General features: G+C 51.4%; 2 protein-coding genes across 3 annotated transcripts; both read left to right on the top strand.

Annotated features, from left to right (window-relative positions):
- The first annotated feature begins 6,571 nt into the window (after positions 1-6,571).
- LOC104375989 (regulator of G protein signaling 16) lies at positions 6,572-10,560 on the top strand. Of its 2 annotated transcripts, XM_086617280.1 has the most exons (6): positions 6,572-6,651; positions 7,947-8,048; positions 8,425-8,574; positions 8,746-8,807; positions 9,937-10,103; positions 10,360-10,560. In XM_086617280.1, the coding sequence occupies exons 1-6, from the start codon at positions 6,572-6,574 to the stop codon at positions 10,558-10,560; spliced, it is 762 nt and encodes a 253-aa protein (XP_086473406.1). The 2 variants fall into 2 exon arrangements, with proteins under 2 accessions (XP_086473406.1, XP_009980770.2); XM_009982468.2 differs by lacking the exon at positions 8,425-8,574.
- An 8,489-nt stretch (positions 10,561-19,049) lies between these two features.
- On the top strand, positions 19,050-23,493 carry RNASEL (ribonuclease L). The gene is made up of 6 exons (XM_009981307.2): positions 19,050-20,508; positions 20,892-20,980; positions 21,393-21,583; positions 21,689-21,812; positions 22,547-22,668; positions 23,373-23,493. Exons 1-6 carry the CDS (start codon positions 19,059-19,061, stop codon positions 23,491-23,493), a joined length of 2,097 nt encoding a protein of 698 aa, XP_009979609.2. The 5' UTR covers positions 19,050-19,058.
- Positions 23,494-24,554: the final 1,061 nt, after the last annotated feature.

Raw genomic sequence — 24,554 nt, 5'->3', positions numbered from 1 at the left:
GCAGGAGCTGTTCAGGCAGGACACATGGGATGTTCGGTCTGATTCCTTCCTGTTGATGGGAAGGCATGGGCTCGGGTTCGGTTTGACCTTCCCTGTGCATTAGCTGCTCCTCCACTAGACTCACCTTCCCCTAACAAGGCTGGAGAAGCTCCTCAGCCATTCCAGATGTCCGACCGGCGATGATATCCCCCGAGTTGTGTCACTGCGGTGTAAAGTGTTACTCAACCTGTACTGTATAGAGACCGTGAGGACGTAATAAACAGCCTGAGAACTACCTGCTCTGTGCCTGAGTGTCTGAAAAAGGGATGAGCGAGTCGAGGGGAAGGCAGAAGCTGCGAGCCTGGGGATGGAGGGGTGTCTAGCAGAACAGCTGAGAAGGAAGAGGATGGGAGAAGCTTGTGCTGCCTCGGACCCTGCCTTCATCCTTCTGTGTGCTGGTTTCACCAGTGCAGATGTGCTGGATGGGGCAGCAAAGAAGGGATGTGTTAATTCTGAGCAGCATCCTCTGTTGAAGCAATTTAGATCCAGTCTCCCTAGAGGTATGGTTTGGGGAGATGAGTCAGAAATATTGTCACTAGGATCTATGAGACTATAAAGAAGATAAATATGAAGAGCTTTTCACCAGTGCATTGCTGTCCTTTGCTGGGTACACCCGCTGCTGCCTATCATGGATTTCCCACCCCAAATCCCAAAACCAAGGACTTGAGCACGAACCGTGTCAGACATTGTTCTTGGAGAAGGCTGCAGCAAAGTTTTCCTGCAGCGAGGGGCTGCTGGTGTCTGCCTGGGCAAAGACTCTTCTCCTTCTTTCCTCAAACCCACAGCAAGGATCACAGCTCTAATCACAGTTTTAAGGCACAGAGAAGACATAAACCAAGGAGTTTTGCAGCTCCAAACACTTATCCATAGCTGAATATCTGCTAACTGAAAAGCCTTAAATTCATTTGCTCAAGTGAAAAAAAAACAGAGCTGTCGGGAAAGCGGCTGCTCTCGTCATTACAGCTGAGACAGGAGCTAAAAACTTGTGCTGGGTCATTAGTCCCGATGCATCTTTTCTGGCTAGCCATGGGCAAGGCAGTTCAGTGGCTTTTTCTACGTGGTGGGAGAAAGACAGGAGTCCCCACTACAGTTCAAGGGATCTGAGGTGCCTCGTGCTCCTCCAAAAGTCCTGTCCTGAACCCCTCGTGCTTTGGCTCCCCAAAAAGCAGTGTGAGGGGAGCCTTTCTCCCTGCAGCTGTGGTCGGAGCTGAGCGGAATCGCTGGCTTCAGCCCCGGGAGGCAAGCAGCACGGAGAGCAGTGATGGCCAGTGCAGAGCAGTGGGGACACGGGGCTGCTGACCAACCGTTTGGCTTTTTCCAGCCTGACCGCCTCTGTACGCAGCCTGTGGGAAGAAGTGGCGACGGCTGGGAGCAAACCCTCTTTACCAGCACTTCAAACCCATTGACATGCAGCCAGAAATGGCCGTGGTGAAGGTGGCACTGCTGAGGCATCCACCTTTCCCACGGACCCGGTGCCTCGGTGGCACGTCTCCCACCCGCCCCTCTGCTGCCTTATTTCCAAGTATGAAAACGAGTGTGGGGTCTGCTCCCCGCACCAGGACCAAGTTCTCCCAGAAAAGGGAGCAGCGTGGATGGATCGGGCACGAGCGGGCCATGAAGAGCAAACAAATGCTTTCTCCAGGCTACAAAAACCAACTTGCACCGAGGTCTTGGCTTGATCTGTCCTTGGGGAATGTACTAGGAGGTCACCAGCAAAGCCCAGGGAGAGGACTGGCAGTGGGGATGGGGGCTGAGAAGTAAGGAATGGGAAGGACAAAGGCAGGCTCGGTGGGCAGGGAAAACACGTCTGGGATCACATTGTGCATGAACTAGAGATGAGCAGCAAGAGCCAGAGAAGTCAAAGTGACTTGGCAAGTCCCGAGGGCCAGTTTAGGGAGTGTTGGAGCTGGGCTTGCTGGGGAAGGGTCTGGCTGCAGCTGAGGGCAATGCCGGGTGCTAAAGGGGGAAGGGGAGGTGTTAGCAGAGGCAGGGACAGAGTGAGGGCAGCTGGGGAGGGTTGTTTGGGTGTTGGTAGAGAATTGCATGGGGGGAGATGTGCTGCAGAGTGGGGCTGAAGCAACCCTGTGGGGGCTGCAGGTTGCCCCGAGAAAGGGCTTCAGTGGGGAAGGGCTGAGGCTGAGCAGAGCATCTCTGGAGTGGGTCTGGTAAGGGAGGGAGAGCAATGACCTGGATCTGGTCTGGCCCTGGGTACACTGAGGACACTCCTCACATGGTCCATGGCCCATCCTCCCTGCCAGAAGGTAAGTGTTGGCTTCATGGTCTGTGCAGGGTTGTGTTTAAAAAGAAAAATTAAATGAGCTTGGTTTTCTCCAGAAATCAGTGCAGTGGAATTTATCAGTCCCTCTGCCTTCTTTCTAGCCCCCTTTTGTTTTACCCTAATTCCCATCCCTTCTTATATTGTTTTTCCTTTTCATCTGTTGCTCCTTCCCTCTAAGCCAGTCTCTGAGGCAAAACAATTTGCATGTATCCAAGGGAGGATCTGCCATTAGCACTGTTCTATCTCTCCTCTTAGTTAGGATATATTTAGCCACCATGTCTTTTTTTTTTTTTTTTTTTCCTGCTGTTCAGTGGCTTTAAAGAGCAGGTGCCAGGAACAGAAAGAGATTAAAAATACCTGCTGTCAGATACCTCTCCCCACGCAGATGTGCTCCGGCGCTGTGCAAAGTGAGCACGTGAGCGGAGTGGATAACAGCTGCCCCTCGAAAAGCTCATTTGTAATTCTGATTTTTTTTATTTTTTCAATAATCTCCTTCCGCACTGCTACAAATTTCCAGAGCGGCTGTTTCCTCTCGTGCTTCATGCGAATGCAGCGTGCGCTTTTGTTGGGAATCAATTAAATGCTCCGGCGGGTTTGGGGTGACAGCAGGAGTCACCAAGGGACAAGCTGCCTGTCCTGTAACAGGGTGAGGGTTTCCCCAGCCGGGCAGGCGTGGATGGAGCAAGGCTCACCTGCAACCACATGGACACGGGGTCTCGCAGCAACCCCTGTCTCACAAGCTGTGCCTGTGGCCATCACACCCAGCTGCGATGTGGCTCCTTGGGGACCCCTCGCAAGCACCCCACGGCTTCAGCAGCCTCGGCGGCTTCCCCACTCCTCCCCGGCACCATCGCCAGCTTCCGAGCCATGCCACGCTTCTGCCTGTGCAGCAGCAGCTCCCTGCCAGGGACAATCCCCTGCCAGCACCCCTTTCCCCATCCCCTTTGCCTACATCTCTCCTTAAATGCAACCAGAATGTAACGACAGCTGGCTGGCAGCGGAAGGGACTGTGCAACACCAGCAGTGCCTTTAAGTCTCTCCTTCCTATTTCTTTGTGTTCAGCATCTCCGTGCTTTCAGGCAGATGGCTCCAGGGGACTTGCTGGGCTTCTGGCAGTCGCTGCCGAAGGATTCTGGAGGATGCACAGTGCTGTCTGCGGGTTTTATCGCTCTGATCGCCACCTCTGCTGTTCCTCATCAGTTTAGGAGCCATGGCTGCAGGCATCCCACCGCAGGTGCTTCCATGATCAAGCCATCTCCCAGCCTGAGTGCTCAGAATCCCCACCAGTGCACCCTGCCTGGGGTGCCAGGACTTCCTCAGTGGAAATGAAACCCCAAGAGGGACAGTCCCTGTGGATGGCAGGTGGGCTTCCTGCTGGTGAGGCTGCGGCAGGGTTGCGGTAAGGGAGCCCGGTGCCAGGTGTTGCGACACAGATGAGTTTTTCTGTGTTCCAAAACAAGGACTGATAATGCAGGCAACCGAGCTGGAGCCACGGGAGGCTGCTGGGCTAAATGAGACAGGAAGCACGTAATTAAATTAGATACAGAGCAGCATGAAGACATCTGAGTACACATACGTCGCTGGGCTTGGAGACCATTGCCTAATCCTGCTGAAGAGCTCTGCGCTATAAAACATCGCACCTACTGCACCCCGCGCTGGCCGCCCACCTGTGTCCGGGCAGCAGCTCCCACCCCGTCCAAGGGGAGAGCTAAAAAAGCTGCCTCGAGGGATCAGAGCTGCCAGCCGGTGGCCTGTGCAGGGGGCTGGTGGTGGCCATGGCAGAGCGGGTGGAGGTCTGTCCCGGCCTTGGTGGGGAGGATGTCTCAGGAACAGCCCGATCTCGTTCCTGTGCTGGGGCTCAGACCCGCACGCGTGGCACTGGCACTGCAGCATGTCCCGGAGCCACATGCTGGTTTCAAAATCCCTGGCGTGGGACTCTTGTCACGAGCGTGGTGTTTCCTATGGCTTTGTGCATCTTCTGGCTGAGCGACCACAGTGCCCGAGAGGGCACAGCCTTTGCTTGGCTCTTTCCTTCCCACTGAGGTTTTATAGGGCTCTCTCCTTCCCGTGGGGGCTTATAGGGACTGAGCTCCCATGGCAGGCATCTCCTCGCTTCTGCCCTGCCATCGGCTTTGCCCCACCCCAGCCAAGTGCTCTGAAAGCTGCTACAGAGGGGACAAGGTAAAACCACACATGTAGTTGCCGAATACACTTTATTTTTATGAAGAAAAGAAGCAGGGACACATGGGATGAAGCAAAGTGGAGGTTTTGGCGGGCTGTCACACCATGGCAGAGTTTCTCCGCTCTGGCGTGTGTCACTCACGCTCCTTTCCCATGGGCTGTGGCTGTTGCTGCTGTCCTAGCTGTGTTTTTGCCATGCTGTTATGTTTCACCAGCTGCTTCGAGCAGCACGAGGCCGTCTCAGGGACCACGGACTTGCTGCCAGAGGTCCTCTGTCCTGTGTGTCTGTAACATGTGCCCAGGCATAACCTGCCTGGGAGGATGCCTCGAGCCTTGGGAGTAGTCACCGGAGCATCCTGTGACTTTGGATGGGAGAACAGGCTGCAGCATGTGAGCATAGGTTTAAAAGGAAAAAAGGCACAGGAGAAGCCCTGACCCAAAATGGTGGGAGGAAACACCACCAGCGTGTGGCTGAGAATCGCATCTGTGCGGAAAACTGGGGAGGAGGTGGAAGTGGAGGTGGACATGCAGGTAAGGGTGTAGAAGAGCTGTTACCGCCCCAGGCTTGTGGCTGTTGTTGTTGGCCAACCGCTACAGCTGGGAGGTGAGCACGAAGGGTACGTGTGCACAGCCAGTGCCAAAACACCCAGGTGCAACCCTCTCCCACGGGTACCCGGAGCCTGTGCCCTTGTCAGCATGGCACCACCCCTGCGGCACCAGGGCTCCCAGCATGGCAGGGAGCTGGGGAGGGGCACCTGGCTGATGAGGCCGAACACCTCCAAAACCCATGTTAGCCCCAGTGCCCTTACAACTGAGTGACATCTGTGCTGTGGGCATGCACAGACCTTCTTTGCAGTTGTATAAGCAGAAGATCTTACAGCCTTCTCACCCTTACTCTTCCCCTTCTTCCCTCAAACCCACAGCAAGGATCACAGCTCTAATCATGGTTTTGAGGCACAGGGAAGACATAAACCAAGGGTTTTTTGTAGCTCCAAATGCTTTTCCATGGCTGACTATCCACTAACCAAAAAGCCTTAAGTTCGTTTGCTCAAGTGAAAGAAAACAGAGCTGTTGGCAAAGTGGCTGTTCTCATCATTACAGCTGAGACAGGAGCTAAAAACTTGTGCTGGGTCATTAGTCCCGATGCATCTTTTCTGGCTAGCCATGGGCAAGGCAGTTCAGTGGCTTTTTCTACGTGGTGGGAGAAAGACAGGAGTTTCCATTACAGTTCAAGGGATCTGAGGTGTCTCGTGCTCCTCCCTTTGCTCAGACTTTCTCTGATGTGCATTCCCTACCCTTCTCCCACCATAGACCCAGTGGAGAATTCGTGGTGAAGAAGTACAGCTTCTGCCAGCCCGGGAGGTCAGACATCACTCCTTATTTATTCCAGCTGTGGACTGGCAGCGTAATTTGGGGGGATGTGGAGACATTACACCCTTCTGCTGTATCTGTGGGGTGGGGGGGTATCGTGTTGCCCTGGGGAGTGCAAACCCTTCCCCCAGGCTTTGCATCTGCCCCTGGGATGCTGCAAAACACCCTGACTCTGCTGGGGACTGGCATCCCTTGCTTAAACCACCCGGGAAAAGGGGTGCTGCAGCCATGCCACCACAGCAGCCCTGGCAGCGTCGGGAGGATTGGAAGTGCTCGGGCAGCAGGACGGTGCTGACGAATTGCTGCGCGTTACGGCGTCTGTCCTGTCCCTCTCGCTCTCCCCATCTGCGTACTCGCCCGCCGGCGGTTACTCAGCAGGCTCCACACGTCGGTGGAAACGAGCCTGTTTTTTCCTGTTATCGAGGAAGAAGTTATGACTGTGATGCTCAAGGACAAGCCTGGGCCTCCCACTCCCCCCCCTCTCCCTTCACAGCACAAAAGAAACCTACCTAAGCCGTTATCTTCGCTGGGCGATACCGGAGCAGCGTTTGGTTGGCTGGAGGCTGGAGTGATGCCGAGTCCCCCTCCCAGCCCTCCCGCCTTCCACCCGATATAAAACCCGGCTTCTCGCTGCTTTTCCAGCTGACGGCACGCGAGCGTGGGCGCAGGTGGTGCCGCAGCTGCCACCGCTGTAGTGACCCGATGAGTTGCTGGATGCCTGGGTGCCCAGCGCTCACCATGTGCCGGGGCTTAGCCGCGCTCCCTATCGCATGTCTGGAAAGGTAAGGGGCTTCGCCACGCCGCAGATTTGGGATGCAGAGGGTTCACTGGAAAAGATGCACCTAACTTCAGAGCAGCCGGGCCAGCCTCGGCCGCTGTGGCTGTCATGTTTCATTAGAAAACAGGGTGCAGACTGCCAGGAAACACGGGGCGTAGGGTGGCCTGAGGGCTTTGTTTTGGCTGTGTCCAGGAGGGGAGCATGGAGGTAAAACAGGCAGAGGGAGAGGAGGCTGGATAGGGCTGCCCTGCCTGTGTCTGGGGGTACTGACACTGGAGGGTTGTGTCGCTGGCTCCGTCTCTGCAGAACTCGCTTCAGGTTGACAGCAGCAGGACTATTTCCACCAACAGAGCTGAAACGTTCAGTGACATGTTGTTCCTCCTGCCAAACACGGCTACAAAGCCCCGCGCTGCCAGCTTGACATTTAAAGGCTTATTTTTCTACGAGCGCCTTGGGATGCCCCCATGAGCCGCGGCACACAAATAGCAGCGGGGCTGTCCACTGCCTCGCAGCGACCCGGGGACAGGAGCCGATTTAGCAGCAGCTCCTGCTGTATTGCTACAGACACCTCCCGGCAGGGAGGTGCCACTGCCGCAGAGCCACGGTGACGGGCTGCGGCGTCCCAGGCTCTTGCAGAGGCACAGCAGCATCGTGCAGTGCCACCAGGCTCGCTGGCTCTTGGAGGCATGGGGTAGGTGGATGGTGCCACCGGGGAGCGCAGCCATCTCCGTGGCATGGTGGTAGGCTCCTGGTGACTCAGGAGCACCCCATGCCCAAAAAAGAGAGGCAGGGGAGTGTCAGCTGTGGCAACAGCCTCGCAGCGGGGAGATTCTCCCGCTCTGCCGAGCAGAACGCAATTGCTGTGTTTTTCCAGTGTTTTGAGAGCAGTGCAGCCGGGAGTCGAGGACGGGAAAAGAAGCCAGGTTAGCTCCAGGGAGCTAGGGGGGGTGGTGGGGGGTCCAGCTGGGCACCCAGCAGCTGCTCTGCTACCTGCCCCAGTGGAAAAAGCTCGTTGGGCTTTATAAATGCATGTGGCGCTACCTGGGAAGCGAGCGGGAGGAATCAGTCTCCTGGGCTTAATTCACTGCGGAGCATGGTTGCCAGGGAGCAGGAAAAGCAGTTGGGGGAGCATTTATTTCATACAGCAGAAGGCGAAGAGGCAGCTGAAGCTGAGGAGCAAGGGCTGCCCCTCCGAGCTGTGCCGGGTCCGTGGAGTGCAGCCCCTGCCAGGCTGGCAGGGGTGGGTGGAGGCAGCAGTTCGGTGGCCCATCAGTCCCATCTCCCCTTCCTCTCTTCCAGAGCCAAGGATCTGAAGACCCGCTTAGGGATCCTGCTTCATAAACCAGAGCTGGGACACAGGATCGGGACCTCCAGCAAGCTGCAGCTGGGTTCCAGGCAGAGGTAAGCCAAGCGGTGCTGTGTCCCATGTTCAACCTGGAGTGGGTCCCCATGGACCAGGCTGTCCCGGGGGGGATGCTCCTGCCCATCTGCACAGCAGGGAGGGCCGAGCGCAGCTCACCCTCCCCACGGTCCCACCCCAGCAGGCAGGGAAGGCGGATCACTGCCTGGCTCCACCAGTTATAAAATCAGACCGGGGAACCGATGCTCTGGCATTCGGTACAAAAGAGCAGAGCCTCAACAAGATACCAGAAACTCAGTTTCTCCTGCAATTCCTGGTGTCTCTGACCACTGCCTGGGAGCATCAGAGAATGCAGGCAGCATTAAAAAACCCCACAAACCTAAATATTGCTGCTGAAGGCAAAGCATCTTCTCACAGAGGAGGCTCTGCTGGGCTTGTAGCAGCAGAAAAGGGCTTCACTGAGCATCCTCTGGAGAAGCTGCCTGGCCAAAGCTGCACTATGGAGCTGAGGCCTGGAGAGCTATCGGGGAAGGTAAAAGAAAGGGAGAAAGGAAAGAGAGCCCACAGGTAATGGATACTGGGATCTTGCTTTGGTTTCCCAACAAGTGCCACTGCCTCCCTTGTACCGTCTCCTGTTCACAGGGCCGCTTGACCAAAGCGCTCCTGTCTGCCTCCGCGGGGCAGGAGAATTGCCGTCGGCGGGATAGAAAGAGCCTTACGTCCTGTTGTCTTTTCCAGAGACTCCTCGCGAGAGGTGCTCGAATGGAGGGAGTCCTTCGACCAGCTCCTGAAGAGTAAAAGTGAGTAGGATCTTGTTTTCTCCTCTTGGTGAGAGCGTGTGGGAAAAACACTGTACCCTTTTCTTCTGGCTGGGTGTTTTTGCGGGGGGGGAGGCACAAGTGCTGTCTCGCAACACCTTGGGCATCATCGTGGGCATCCTGTGTGCAGCATTCCATCGGGGGAAACGTCACGCAGTGCCCCGACCGTCCCTTTCTGCAGGCTCAGCAGAAGGCAGCGTGGCTGCTCTCTGGGTCCTTCTTTGAGCAGGGATGTGGCCACCTCCCCAGAGACTTTCATGGCTCAGAAAACTGTGTTGCTTCACCTCTGCCTGTCTGTCCCGTGCCTCCGGGGATGGCTTTTCCACAGGGAGAAGGAACTCAGCTGTTTTACCGAGTTACACGTAGCCATTTTCCCCTCCGATATTTGCTATATGTACGGCGATGCACAGGGCTCCCGTAAGGTGCTGCGTCCCTCTCCCCTACGCAGATGGTACCTCCAGCCTCAGAGGGGGGACCTCTTTTTGAGTCCCACACATAATCCCTTCCTTACACTGGGCTTTGCAGCAGGCACACAATGGCAAAAGTGCCAAATTTTAATACAAAAGTAATTGTCTGCCTTAAAAGCTATTCCACAGCAAGAGAAAGTTCTTCCCTAGAGCGACTTTGGGGCCAGTATTTTTTTTCCAGCCTTCCTCATGTGCTGTGATGGCTAACGACCATCTCAGCCTGGCTCTGAAATCCTTGCTGCAATTACTCTCCCATACTCCTCAGCATCTTGCTTCTCCCTGGATCTCAGCTGAGAAATAAAAACAAAGCCATTGCTGCTCGGTTCCTGCAGGGATACTGATACCTCGGTGGATTTCTCCTTAGGTAGAATTAGCTCTTTTCCGAAACTGTAAAGAAAATACTCTGAAACCTCATTACAGAAAGGTCAGATAAATAAAACCAGAGGATTACTAGTCTGTGGGAAAGGATTTTATTGGAGTCTAGAGGCTAATTAGCAGTGTCTCAGAGGGTGGAATTTGCCCGGAGGGAAAGGAAATCTGCAGATGTCATGGTCCAAACTCCCAGGGTGATGTTCATCAGGCAGCTATCCTCCTCTTCCTCCCCTCCTTCTGCCCTGTTAACTGCTCTCCTCTCCCCTTCCCAGGTGGGGTGACAGCCTTCCACACCTTCCTGAAGACTGAGTTCAGCGAGGAGAACCTGGACTTCTGGCTGGCGTGCGAGGACTTCAAAAAGACCCGGTCAAAAACCAAGCTGGCCTCCAAGGCCAACAGGATCTTCGAAGAGTTTGTCCAAAGTGAGGCCCCTAGAGAGGTGAGAGCATTTTCTGCCTCTGTCCTGTGGCATGGAATGGGGGCGTAAAGGAATACAATGTCCTGATGGGTTTTATTAAAGTGGGAAGATGTGCTCTTGTCCCCGAGAGCTTCCATTTCTAACCTAGCATGGTCTACCGACATGAAGGGATACAAAGGCCTTCACCCACCTCCGAAGGTGGAGCAAACATTTTTCCTTCCACCACAGGAGGACAGTTAAAGCCGAGTTAACATTTGCGGATGCTGCTTCCTTGCAGGTGAACATCGACCACGAAACCAGGGAGATCACCCGGAAGAACCTCTCGGGCGCCACCTCCGCTTGCTTCAACGAAGCCCAGGCCAAGACTCGCACCTTGATGGAGAAGGACTCCTACCCCCGGTTCCTGAAGTCTGCCTCCTACCAGGACATGACCAAGCAGGCCACCAGCCGTGGCATCAGCAAGCGGTCGCATACCTGACCCCAGCCCGAATCTACCGCGGCGGGACGAGCCGGGGGACCAGGCAGAGGCTGAGAGACGGTTTGTGAGGGCTGAGGTCTGCGCGGTGGGGTTTCGGCTGAACTCCTGGCATTTTAGCAGGATCCCCAGGACCTCAAGCGCTTCCCACCGAGCTGCTGGGAAGAGAGATCCTCCCTCCTTGGAGAAGTGGAGCAGATGGGAAGCCAATGCCTGCCCTTGCAGTGTAGCCGGACACCTGCACCACCACAGGGATAGAAAGAAATCGGATTTGAGTTGCAAGCCTGGAAAACAGAGACTGGATTCCCCTGAGCATCCATACCCGGAGAGCTCCCACCTGCTCTCGGGACCCTGCCTCTGACTTGTGGCATCAGCTGCCGGCTGCGGAGCCAGCGCAGAAGCCTGTGATTCCCGGAGTGCCCTGGCGCAACCGCCCCAGACCTGCCTGCAGGGCTTTTCCTAGGAGGGAACATCCGGAATAAAAGGCCAAAGACTAACGTGGCATTGCCAGCCTGGAGGGACCCTTGTCTTAATCCTGAGATCCTTCTTCTGCAGTTTCCTACGCATGTTCTGCATCAAAGCTTTACGCCTTCTTCCAGTACAGCGTATCCCTAGCAGGGACATTCTTATCCCTTGCTTAAGCTACAAGACTTTTAGATTTCGCCTAATCTTAGGTCACGTGCATAACCTTTAATTACTATTATTATTTATTTTATCATTATTATAATATATATATATTTATTAGAAAAGCACTGCTGAAAGCATACGCACGTCCCTTGCTCCAAGGAGCTTGTAAATTAGATTATTGTAGATATCGTAGCGCTTAGCATGCCTCCCACCTTTCCTGTAGAATAGCTTCAGAGAGACGACCAGGCAGATCCGTTAACCCAACTGTGGAGCAAGGTACGGGAATAGCTGTGGTGAGAGCTGCAGCCTGGCAGGGCTGCTAGAGGGATTGAAGGCGGCATGTTTCCATGATTTTGGAGCTGATGGCAGTAAGGGGATGCTTCACAGTCCATGCTGTTTACTTTCTCCCCTTAAAGATGCGGACAGCATCTCAGCACATAGACTAGCAGCTTTGTCCTAGGCACAGAGTAGGACTTTGGTGAGTGATCCTATTGAAAACTTATTTTTTTACACATGGGAGAGAAAACCTTGTTCTTTCACCCGGTTTAAAGTTGGGCTCGGTGTTCCCTTGGCTGGGAAACCAGCCTGCAAAAGAGACAGAGCAAAACAGGGATGTGTGCCGTGAATCCAGCGTCCGGGGGGAAGGCAGAACGTTTTATCAGCTCAGATGCAGCAAGCTCTTCCGAAAGCCCCGCTGAGCAGGGACTCCTGGGGCCGGCAGCCACCCTGCCAACAGATCCTGTTTGGAAGCAACAGTGCCAGTGGCCCCGTGGGTGGGTGACAAGGAGCCCACAGGTGTCCTGTGCTGGGTCAGGGGGAACGTGCCACCTACATCGTTCCTACCGAGACTGTCTGGGGCTGCCACGTGTGCTTCCATGTATCCCTAGAGATGGAACCCGGAGGTCCTTACCCTGCTGGTACTCACTTCGTGCCGAGGAAACATCTTTTGCCCCCATCCCCAGGATTAGCCAGAGCACACTTGGGCTTTTCGTGGCTGTTTGAGCAGAGCAAGGGACCGAGGACCAGTTTGGGGATGTTATTCGGAGTCCTCTTCTGCTTTCCCCATCTCGGTTCTACCTCTGAGCCTCGATGGGTCCCGGCTACGTTTACAGGGAGATTTTAGCTGCTCTCTTATTTATTATTTATTTTTACAACTGGAACCACCTTCGTTGTGTTACTGAAGTGAACGACGCACAATGGTCCCTTTTCATTGCTGACTTAATATTGTCATTAGAAAATAAAACGTAAAGAGGAAAATCCTGTGACAACGTGGTTTTTTTGTTATGGGCTTTCAATTAATTTTTACATTCTAATTTTGGATGATTTGCAGAGCGTGCTAAAGCAAGCTGCTTGTGTTGGCTGGCTCGAGGGGTGCTTACAGTCGCTTTATGTGTTGCAATGTCAGGAATAGGAAAGGAAGGGGAAGACTTGTGGAGAGTAAAGCTTCTTTGTGATATTGGGCTTATTGAAGAGAACTGAACAGCTCACAGCAGGAACAGAAGCAGAAGTTTAGTTTTTACTATATTAATTGCCAGGGTGTTCGGTGCTGTTTGCATTGCTCGCCATTTTCTGAGCACTTCCCAATACCTGTTTAGTACCAGTAAGACACCATCTTAAAGACACTGTCTTAAAGATACAAGTCTTAAAAGCACAGGAGGATTCTAGTTAGGGCTGCTGTTTGCAAAAACTGCTTTTGGGTTGCTGTCATAAATAACAGTTGATTGATACCAATAACTCGGCTGATAATTGAACTCAATTACAAGAGGGGAAGTATCTGGCTCTAGAGGGGATATTGGAAAACATCTTACCTCTGTCACACTCTGTGCTATCTCTGAGGCCTGAGCAGTCCCCCATGTCCCTACGGGATGCTTTGGAAGGACAGAGGTGGGGTGTATGGTGTGGGCACACCTGGGGATGACGGGAGCCATGTGGGGAGGGGGGGCACCCAAGTGTAGCACACAGACGTTCATGCTCCGAATAAAAACCAAATAAAACACACTTGTAAGTTGTCTTCTTTCTGTTTATTGCATATTTGGGAAGCCAAAATGCAGCCTGCAGTGAGCAGACAGGTGATTGAGGATCGCAGCAGTCTGCCTGTATACCTGATCTTAGTGCACGTCGGAGGGAAGAAATGAGATGAAAGGTGTCCAGGAAATATTTAAATTATCTGGCAAGAAAGGCTTAGAGCAGTAAAACAGTCTAGAAGCAGCTAGAAACAATATACTGCTTTTTTTTTTCTTTTAACTGTAGCTTCTAACTGAAAAAAAAAAGGAATACTTTGCCTTGCATATCTTGAAGTTAATTTAAAACTGATTCTGCATTAAGATATTTAGATTGACCAACAAAAAAAGTAAGAAAAGTTTAGAATTAAAATCTTCTTGAGCTTTCTTTAGAAGGAAATACGGGGCTACGTCTGTTCTTGATGCACCGCGCATGGAAACGGATGGCCCAGGCCGATGCTCAGACTGCGCAGCCAATACCGGAGTATCCCAATTTGCAGCACAGTTTCATCTCTACAAGCCTGAGATGCTTCCCGAAGAGAAAATTCAGTCAATAAACTCATGCATCCTCTGCCATTGCTGGCAAAACCCAGCAGTAATATAACAAAACCTTTAAAGCCTTGAGGGGGGGGGATAAAAAAAAAAACCCACCCACAAAACCACACTGAGAAAGAGGAGCTGAAGGTTCCCGTGACCGCCTTTGGGCACGGCCGGCTGCGGTTGCTTCCAATAAACCACGACCGAAGTTTCCCAGGGTGGAGGCTATGAATTTGGAAGAAGCAGAGAAGATCGGAGCTCCGGGGAGCAAAAGTGGGGGCTGGCGGTGGCTTCTCCCCCCCGGTGTGACACATACTTGCTCCAGGGCCAGTTTCCATGAGTCGGGATGGGGGGATGGATGTATTTGGTGGAAAAAACCACCCGTTTGCCTCTGCCCTGGGACCTGGTGCACTCCCAGGCGCGGCTCGGTGGGGTGGCATGGCCCCCATGGCCACTGCGGCCAGGGGCCCTGCTCTGGAGGGACCGAGCAGCCTTAGGGCACGTATATACATGCACGAGTGGCCCCGTGAAGACACGTGTTTGGGCAGGTGGATGTACGTGTATAGGCGTTTGGATGCAGAGCTTTCTGTGTGCGGGCACTGCGGCGGATGCACGTGTAACAACGCACGTATGTGGGCGAATTTGCATGTGTGTACATCCGTGTTGGTTTTGTTTTTTTTTTTTTAAAGAATGTCTGCAAATAAATGGTATAAAATGTTGATCAAATATGTTTTTGAAGGAAGCTTCCCGGCAAAGGGGATGCACTGAGCCATTTCAAATGCTGCCAATATTTTAACTAGCGTTTTTCCCAGCCAACGGGGAAGGGAGCAGCTGCACTGCACTTCTTCCAGCTCTGTGGCTTTCATTTCAAGGCCTTCACCCCAAAATGTGCCAGAAATCGTGTGCTGTGTTCCCATACGGCTCACGGTCCCTCTCCCTATGTGCGCAGCGAAATGCCAAGGTTGCCAACCTGGTCCAGCTGCGTACAGGGATCCTTACCCTCAGGGTGCCTCAGGAACTGATGAAAAATTGATGATAATATTCACGCTTTCTGATGTTGCTGGGATGCTGAGGGCTGTGCCAGGCTCCGCAGCCCTCCAGCCTCCCCGGGGCAGCTCAGCTGCAATCTGGGCTCAGCCTGCGGAGGGAAGCTGGGGATGAGGATCAGCTGCGAGGAAGGCTGCTGGAAGATGCATTTAAGCTCAGGTCCTCGGCCTGTCTTCTTGTTTGACCTGTTTTGGCTGATCTAGGATGCTTTTGATGGAGCTGCTCTGCTCTCCTTGCCCCAGGACTGCGACATGGTGCCCTGCTCGGTGAGGTTCCCGCCTGCCTTTCTGCTGCGCTCACCTCTTCTTCCCAGCCAGTTTCTGCAGGTCTGTTTTTTGTGGTGATGGGGATTGAGCAGCAGCTTTGAAGGCTGGCAAATGCAGATTGAAAATGTAAAAATACTAGTAACGAAGATATAATAATATAAATAGATAAAATATAAATAAATAAAAGGATATTAAATAAAAATAAAAATTATAAATAAAAATACAAATAAATAAAAGTTTATGATCAAAATAAAAAGTTATAAAAATAAATAGATTTATAAATAAATAAAAATATATGGGTATGAATAAATGTAAATTTTATAAATAAATAAATACAGATAAATAATAAATATATAATAATAGATACATAATAATAAATAAATAATAATAAAGTGAAACATGGGTGATGCTCCTGCATGGATAGCATTGCCTGTCAGTGCCTGAATCGCATCCTCTTGTGGGTTGTTTTCCAGGGCTGTGTTCCAGCGCTGAAAGTCACATCAATGTGGCCAAGCATATAAACCCTGGGACATTCTCATTTGGAAATATAATAAGGAAACAAGTACAGGGAACATGAAGAAAAAAGCCATCCTACTATTCATAGCTACTTTAAAAATTATTTTGACTTTGGCAGGCAGTTTTTGTTGCCGCGTTTTAGCCCATGTTTATTTGTGGCTGGTGGCCAGGACGTGGATGCTCGGAGATGTTATCTCAGGGGAATGGTTTGCAAAATGGCTGTAGGTCCATCAGGGTGGAGGAAAGAAAAAAAAAAAAAAAAAATTTGCTAATTGTGCCCTTGATTTCCCTGCTGACTGTGTCTCAGCAGCTCATCTCCTGGGTCCCTGGAGGCAAATGAGGACTCTACAGAAGTGCAGATACAGTAGGAACGGTTGTGGAGAGCAGCTCTGTGACTCCCATGCTTTAGAAAGCCTTCCCCATAAGCTGCCTAAAACTAAGAATTTAAAATTATAACTCAATGAAAGGCAATTTGGATCAGGGATGAGAGATAGGGAAAGCTTTACCAGTCAACCCTTTGCTATGGTAACAGTCACAGGATGCTTCTGCTGGTTGCCAACACCTTGTTCCCTACCATCCTGAGGTTTGGGTTCCTACCATCCTAGGGTTTTTCATCTTCCTGCCATAAGATAATTAACTGCTTTAATTAAACCGGCAAGCTGAACAGGGCTTTCATACATGGGTGGTGTGATGATGTTATGTGTTGTTTTTTCGTATGCGTTATGTTTTTTCGGACATATTTGTTGTTGGCTGAGAGCTTGTGATGTGGCCCTGCTCTGCTTGTTTGTCTCTTTTCCAGCCTGCAAATGGGTGGTTAAACACTGGAAGCTGGAATCCCAGCTCTGGTCCAACCAGGAGACATGCTGTAGGGATCAGCAGATTTAAATGGGAATTAAAATGGGATCTGGACCACCTTGAGGGTGACATTCCCAGTCTTTTCAGGTGCACTGCATGCTGTGGAAAGGAGGATGCTTATTAGGATGGGGCTGCTGCATAGGCAGAGTGTTTTTGAAAGCTGGCGTGCAGATGTGAGCAAGCAACGCGGGTGAACGTAAAGATTGTGGTGCTGTCGTGAGTTCGGCTGGGACAGGGTTAATTTTCACGAGCAGCTGGGAGGAGGCACAGCCGGGACAGCTGACTCAAACTGGCCAAGGGGATATTCGGTACCGCATGACGTCATGCTCAATATTTATATGTTGGGGGAGCTGGCAGGGAGGGGGTTAAACCACGACAGGGCGGGGCTCGAACCCTCGTCCCCAAGACTGCAGCTCTCCCGGCTGAGCTCACCGGGCGCGGCCGCTCCTTCCCGGTCGGGGGGCCGCGGTGGAGAGTCGGAACAAAGCGGGAAAAGTCGTGGGATGAGATAAGGACAGTTTAATAGGGCAGTGCAAAAAAGTGAGAAGGGGTAAGAACCGCAATAATACTAATAAAATAACAATACAGCGATTGCTGCGTCCCCTCCCAGCTCCTTGCGAAAATTAACTCTCTCCCAGCCGAAGCCAGGACAGATTTGCACGTATGATGTGCAGAACTGCGCCCACACACCCCTTTAGGGTGTGCTTTTCTGCTTGCGTGCCCCTGTGTGTGCATCCAGCCATGACTCCACCTAGACACGTGGGTGCCCAGTCTGTGCGTGTGCCAACAGGCAGCGGAAAGCCAGGCGGGACCTCATGGTCACCATTCCAGCCCCGCTCGCAAGTGTGATCCCGATCTCGCAGCTGGCCCAGGTCGGTGGCGGTGGCTGGGGAGGTTGCATGGACTCTGTGCATGTTGGTGAGTTCGTCTTATATTGCAGGGTGGCGGAGGAAACCGGGTGGCACGTCACAGCCTGGGCAACGTCACGTATTTCCTGTGTGCGCTTCGCCCGCCAACGAGAAGGGCCGGAGGACGGGGCTCACTGGGGCAGCACTGCCTTGGCACAGAGCTGCCCACACGTGTGGGTGCCGTCAAGAACATGCCAGTTGTGGCATAAGTGGACCCGGAGCTCAGCAGTTCCCTGGGTGAAATTTAGCAGCGTGGCCAGTTTCCTCATGTGCGCCGATTTACCAAAAGGTGAGGAAAAGCTTAAAATAAAAAAAAACAACAACCTCTCCCATAAAAACCCCTCCAAACCCTTCCCTCCCCAAAAAGCCCCAGCACTGGTGCATTTAATGTCTCTGTGCTTTCAGCTCCTGGGCACGTGTTTGTAAACAGGGTCTGTGTGCGTGGGACCGTATGGGGAGAGCGCTTTGCTCACCAATGCTCTGCTGTGTGCTGGGAAAAAAGTCACCAACACCCCCCCCTCCAAAAAACCCCAGTATCCCCTTGCAAGTGGATAAAATGTTCCCAGGGCTGCTTCTTCCTGGAAGGGGACGGCATATCCTTGCAGGCTTTGCTGGGAAAGAAAATATGATCTGGGGATAGTTGCTGGGAAGCAGCAGTGAAGAGCAGCTGCTGTGAAAAGCTGCTCCCTGGATTTGGAGGCGTTTTAGGCCGGGTAGAGGGACCCCTTGCTCGCCTTCCCGAGGTGGCAGGTGATGCCAGGAAGGGTTGTGTGACTTTGCACATCGGCTGGTGCCCATGATACGCAGATGTGAAGTGGCCTCTGGCCAAAAGCCAGCGGGATGGGACAGAAACGTTGATATGTTTCCTGGGGTAGGGCGCTTGTGGCTCTGATGCTTGATGGAGGAGGAGGAAGGTACACGGCACCTGCCTTCCCCCTCCTCAGGCTCCTGCCTTCCTGACTGGGACAAGGAATTTGAGCACCACCATGCCCGGGGGATGCTGTGCTGCTTTTCCAGCCAATAAAGTAATTTTTTTTTTTTTTTTAATACGTGGCAAAAGGTGTAGAAGTTACTACAAGGAAATTAAATGCCTCTAAATCTATGAAATAGGGTGTTCGTTTCCTGCTGGGCGGGGGGAGAAACCATCCGTGAAACAGTCCTTGGCTTTCCTGAGAGTAAATCCATATGAATTTATACGTTGGCTTTATACCTTAAGAGTTCTCTGTCCCTTTTCTGATTTGCTCAGATAATTTACTTCCAGTTCAGCTTGTCCGACAGTGACTCCTGAAAGCATGGGACACTTGAATCAGGCTTTGCAGTCTGGAAAATGGATGTCGGAGTTCCAGCTTTTCCAGATACTAGATAGACACGGATAGATCAGATCCTACCCGATTAACCTTTTAATGTTGTGAAAAGCTTGGGAAAGGCTTCAGATGAGGTAGGATCTCCTAATTGCCTATGGAGGCAGGAGGGATGAAGATTGGCTTTTCTGTCTCATTCCAGGTATCGGATCAGGGACTTTCCAGGACCATGTGTGTGGCTGCCATCCAAAACTGGAAGGCAATGCCCATCTCTGCCTGCCTGCTGCGTTCTCCACCTGAAAACATTGCTGGGGGCCGGCTTCTTAGGCAACCTGTGATAGATCCGAGATAACATTTATAGCAAGAACTCCCTGGGATCTTTCTGTTCTCTCCCTGGGCTCAGGTGAGGAACGTCAGAGGTATAGAGCCCTCCCTTTGACCGTCATGGAGCCCACAGCTCACAGTCAGCAGGAGGCACCTACCCCTTCCAGCACAGAGACAGCAGAAGACCTTGCCTTCAAGTTAAACATTGCTGTGAGGGAGGGCAATATAGAAGGTGTGCTGGAGCTGCTGGAGAAAGGGGCAGATGTGAACTCCAAAGCTGGAAGTGGCTGGACACCACTGCAGAGTGCCGTGCAAGCTAATGATGAGGACCTGGTCCAACTTCTGCTCGACAGAGGTGCTGATCCACATGCCAGGAAGGACAACGGTGGCACTGCGTTTACTGAGGCAGCCAGTGCGGGAAACGTGACTGTACTGCAGATGCTCCTTGATCTCGGGCTGGATATTAATGACCATGACGACAACGGCTTCACGGCTTTCATGGAGGCTGCGTGGTACGGGAAGGAAGAAGCCTTAAAGTTCTTGTATAGCAAAGGAGCAAAGGTGAATTTGAGAAGGGAAGTTAGCCAGGAGAAAATGAAACTGCACAAAGGCGGCGCGACAGCGCTGATGGATGCTTGTAGGAAGGGCCGGCTCTCGGTTGTCAAAACTCTTGTCCAAGAGATGGGGGCTGACGTGAACATTTGTGACAACAAAGATAGGAACGCCTTGATCTATGCCCTCAAGGAGGGCTGTGCCAAGGAGACATACCAGTCCGGTGTCTCCATAAGCCGTTTCCTGCTGGGCTCTGGTGTTGATGTGAACAGCAAAGATGAATGTGGGAAAACTGCCCTCATCCTAGCTGTTGAAATCCAGAGCCTAGATCTGGTGGAAGCTTTACTGGAGAAGGGTGAAATAGATATTGATGACGCAGATGAAGAGGGCAACACAGCACTGATGGTGGCTGTAGAGAAAAATGATTACAAGATAGCAGAGCTGTTGTGTAAAAAAGGAGCAAGGACTGATGTTGGGAGTCTTATCGCTGTCGCGAATAGGAATCGAGCTCATGACATGGCAGGTCTTCTTCGTCAGTTTAATGCCAGGTTTGTTCCAGAAACCCTCAAAGACTGGGAGCCAAACAGCAGACGCTGGAGGGATCAGCTGAAAACTCTTTATAAAATATATCGCCCTATGATTGGCAAACTGAAGATGTTTCAATACATCCAGCAGAGAATCCAGAACACTTCCCAGGGTGGCATCTACCTGGGGATCTACGGTGGGACAGAGGTAGCAGTGAGAATAAGCCGCAATATAGAGGGTGAAAAAGAGAAAAGGTTATTTGAACAATGTCGTAACTGTGAATGTCTACTGAAGCTCTTCCAGTTTGAGAAGGAAAGAGGTTACATGTATTTGTGCTTCCCCCTCTGGGAGAAAAACCTTGAAGAACATCTGCAGGAACCAGAAGGCCAAATGAGTTACAAAGATGCTCTGAGGATGATCTTCCAGGCAGTGAGAGAGCTGCACTCCCTTGGATTCGCTTACCAGGATCTGCATCCCAGCAACTTTTTAATAGGTTATCTTTTGCTTTCTCAGTGTTTTCATTTTGCTTTCCTGTTGCCTGTATTTAGAGAAGAAGATGCTTCATAGCTGTCTGTGAAAAAAACAGATATGAAACATCAGTGCAGGTGTCCTTATGCAGAATGAGGTGTCTGTGGCATTTGCTCTTCTCTTTGAAAAAGTATAGATATGTTCACAGACATCCATGGAGCGGTGAACAGAACAACTTTACACGTCTCATTAGATCTGCCCTCCTTTCCAGGGCTTTGCAGAAAGATGAACCCCCAGCAAATCTCTTCAGAGATTTGTTTTCTAGAGAAGGGGTCATCTGGAAGTCCGTGACAAACTGTATCAAGGTTTTCCACCATGATTTGTTAACAATTTCTCTTATTTCCTCAGATTTAGGTGGCCAAATTTACTTGGCGGACTTTGATAATAAAAGAAAGTTGATTGAAGGCAAAAAAGAACCTGTAAACTCAGATTTAGAGGTAACTTCCCTGCAAATTGATGTCTGCTTTCAAGCTGCAGATTCCCTCCGAGATTTTCTGTTGCTATGCATCCTAGGGGAAGCCTTCCTGCATCCTCAACTAGAAAACACCTTGTTTTTTGGGAAAACCCGTGTAACAACAGACCCTGCATAAGAGTGATAGTAATGAGGATGCAAGGCTGTGCCGGGCGCTGGGGTGTCCACAGATACCCCGTGAGCATGATCATGGTGTCCATCTCCCCTGTCTGTGTGCACACAGCTTCAAAGTTTGCGCTTGTGCGTATTTGTCTACTTCTGCACACCTATACATGCGCTCACATACGCAGTCTGCTCATTTAGGAATACTCTTCCTCTTCCTCTTGGTAAGAAGTTTCGTGTACCTGGCATGTGAGCAGTGACGTGTTTCTTTGCAGGCCCTCGGCAAGCTCGTGCTGTATGTTTTAGCAGGGGGTAGGAAACCCCTCCAGCAAGTCAGTATCGAGGATTTGGCTGCTGATTCCCCAGATTACCCAGAGGCTCTGGACCTCGTGAGTTGCCTGGTCTCTCATGATGAACGAGGCTTGGAAGGTTTGAGCAAACATCCCTACTTCTGGAGCAAACAGACGTAAGTGCTGGGGAGTGCACAGGAAAAGCTTTCAGTACGGGATTTGCCTGGAGCGCTGGGAAGAGTGATGTCCTGTTGCAGCTAACGAAGCTCCTCATTCCACAGCAGGTTCAGTTTCCTGAAGAGCGTATGGAATAAAATCAAAGATTTCCCCAAACAAGACCAAGAAGCTGTCTTTCAAGCTCCTAATACTACTGAAACTTTTCCTTACCCGTCATGGACCAAGGAGGTAATCCCCTCTCTTTGCACAGGTACGAGGTTTGAGGTAGACTATCAGGCAGAAGAACTGGAAAAAGTAGCCTCATGCAAATACAGATAACTGGGGGAAACAGTTAAATCTAAGTAGTCAAAATACAACAGACTAAAGACTGATGCTAAAATGAGCCTCTGTTAACTGAGGGGGTAGTAGAGGATGGTTATTATAGAATTAGCTGGCAAATATTCAGGGGTGTTGGTTGGTGACCCATTAAGACAAGCATTTCTGGCCCTTGTTGCCAGCAAATTTCTGGCAAAAGGGTTTTGTTAGATTGGCTCAGGAGCAGTGAGACCAGGCCTGCTTTCACAGGGGGCATCTTGGAAAGACGTGCTGCATTGTTTGAGATCTGGCAGTCTCAGTTCAGTCTGGCATGGCCCTCTCAACAGTGACACTGTTGAATGGAGACTCCTGAGTCCCTCCAGACATGCATGAAAATCTCCTGTGCCATGTTGACAGTCCTGATATGAGTCTCAATGTCTTGGCAAGGCAGGAGACGAAACACTTTGCAGAATCAAGGGTCTGCGTGGCGCATGCCCTGCAGAGGGAATTCTTCTGCTCCGGTTGGGAAATATGCTTTTAAGGGTCACGAGATTTATCCATGCAAGATGATGTCCCTCGGGAAAGGCAGTGGCTGTGGTGAGTGGAGGTCGATGTGCTCCTTTTGTGGTGCCTGAAAGGCAGAGAATAATCTACCTGCTCTTTTTCAGATTGACAAATTTGTTCTGAACATCATGGAAAATCCTAGGACTGGGAGACAATTCAAATATAGAAACGACGTCACCAACCTACTGAGGCTTATCAGAAACTTGGATGAGCACCCGGATGGCAGGTACATGTTCACATCCTCACCCCTGCCACAGTTGCATTGCAGGGAGCCTCTGCATTGCAGAGCAAGCATCAGTGTGTTCAAGAGCAAAGTCTTCTTCAGATGGTCTTCTTTAGAAGGGTGAAGACAGCTCATCTGGCAGCACAATAGTGCGTGAAAGACGGCTCGTTAGGGCAGCAGTCTGGAGCTGGAGTTTTTAGATCACTCTTAAATACTTGTATCATCCTTTATACCTGTGAAAAGTCTCCTTATCTACCTTGCTAGTACTTTCAAAGTGCTGATGTTTACTGTGCTGGAGTGCTTTGAGATACGGACTGGGAAGCACTGGTCCTATTAGAAGATCTGGTTAGGAGGTTTTGACTCCTGAAGAGCTGCCAGAGTCTCCAACCCTCTACAGTGGTGGGAGCTTAGAGGTGTGAGGTTAGAGGTGGTGTTAACTCCTAGTGACAGCTTCACTGATGCTGCTCTTCAGTGAAGATGCAGGTGGGATTAGACAGATGGAGGTGCTGGAGGAATAGTGAAAAAATGGATTGAGGAGCTTGGGGAAGGTACTGAAAAGTTGCAGCTCAAAGATTTCTAGGAAAAAAATGTATTATCAGAAAGCCTCTGGAATAGCTTTTTCTCTGCAAAGGAGGAACCAGGGCATCCTGGACACTTGACTCCTTGGGCAAGCTTTAAAAATCCATTTTGTTTTTGTTCTCTTTCAGGATCAGCAACAGAATAGGAGACCATGCTGAGTATTTCTTGAAGCTTTTTCCAGCACTTACCATTTATGTCTACAACAGTTTACGCCAGAATCCCAAATACAGTCACTTTTGTAGACATTAAGGACCCTTCTCTGTAGAATGTCATTGCCTTGTATCCCATGTCTGAGCCCACCATCACTGCCTCTTTTTATTCCCTATTTCTTCATCTGCAAAAGAATTGAAGAAAGTGGGTGAGGAGATGGGGGAGAGCATGTGGAGGACTTAGACTAAGAAATGAAAGATGCTTCAGGAGTGTTTGGTGTAACAGCCATGGGCTTTGGAGAGGAACCAAGTTGAGTGCCAGCCCAGGTCCTGTTTGACTGCCTCTGTTCCCCTGGGCTTATCTGCCTGTCTGAGGTGGAGATCAAGGCCCCAATCCGTATGGAGAGCAGGGAGATGTGGGACAGCCTCCATATACCCAATGCATCTGGGAGGCAGGAGAAAAGCTCAGCCATTGGCAGACAACATGGGACTCCCTGGTAAAGGAAAAGGAGCTTGAGCTCCCTGCTAGGGCCAATATTCCCTACGGCTTCCACTGATGAGCTGCTCATCTACCCCTAGAAAGACAAAGATTTTCTCTTTTCAGTCTTTTTGAAACACAGCAGCCAGAAGATGAGATTCCTAGGCAACGATCTGGCTGCAGAGTTGCCCTTGGCCTGTTGTCCCTCTTCACTGGTAGAGGCACCCAGCCTGCTGGGACCTGAAGGGCTTCTGTTGGGGGATGCAGGAGATGTTTCCATGAGGAACGGACATGAGGAGCACGATCCCACAAAACTCTGCTACCGTGAGTAGTCCTGCATCACCTGAAAAAGATCGCTGACATCAGAGGGGCTGCAGGAACCGGGACCAGTTCCTCCTGGAAAGGACAAGCTCTGCCGTGGCAGGCTGGGTCTGCAAGGCAGGGCTAGGCATGAGCACTGCCTGTCTCCAAAACATTGCTGCCGCTGGTGCATCGCTGTCGTCCTGCCCGGCTTGCCTCCCTGGCACAGAGCTGGTGCCCATACGGCCGTAGCACGCAGCCAGCTCAGAGCTTTGATGTCGGAGCACTGGGTGGTACAAACCCACTTCTGAAATATTTTTCAACTGTTGAAAAGATTTTTAATTTTTTTTTTTCAAACTGAGGTTGTTGCACTTTCAGTTAGT

This window comes from Tauraco erythrolophus, chromosome 10, assembly GCF_009769465.1.
Source record: "Tauraco erythrolophus isolate bTauEry1 chromosome 10, bTauEry1.pri, whole genome shotgun sequence".
NCBI classification, from domain to species: Eukaryota; Metazoa; Chordata; class Aves; order Musophagiformes; family Musophagidae; genus Tauraco; species Tauraco erythrolophus.
Note: the sequence above shows the minus strand (reverse complement) of the source record. Positions and strands in the feature narration are given on the sequence as shown.

Bases quoted from the DNA above. Each gene is read 5' to 3' on its own strand.
- RNASEL (XM_009981307.2), top strand. From the start codon at position 19,059: ATGGAGCCCACAGCTCACAGTCAGCAGGAGGCACCTACCCCTTCCAGC. The intron at 20,509-20,891 runs GTTATCTTTTGC...TTATTTCCTCAG, and splicing joins TCCCAGCAACTTTTTAATAG to ATTTAGGTGGCCAAATTTAC. The intron at 22,669-23,372 runs GTACATGTTCAC...GTTCTCTTTCAG, and splicing joins GATGAGCACCCGGATGGCAG to GATCAGCAACAGAATAGGAG.
- LOC104375989 (XM_086617280.1), top strand. From the start codon at position 6,572: ATGAGTTGCTGGATGCCTGGGTGCCCAGCGCTCACCATGTGCCGGGGC. The intron at 6,652-7,946 runs GTAAGGGGCTTC...CCTCTCTTCCAG, and splicing joins CCTATCGCATGTCTGGAAAG to AGCCAAGGATCTGAAGACCC. The intron at 8,049-8,424 runs GTAAGCCAAGCG...ATCTTCTCACAG, and splicing joins CAGCTGGGTTCCAGGCAGAG to AGGAGGCTCTGCTGGGCTTG.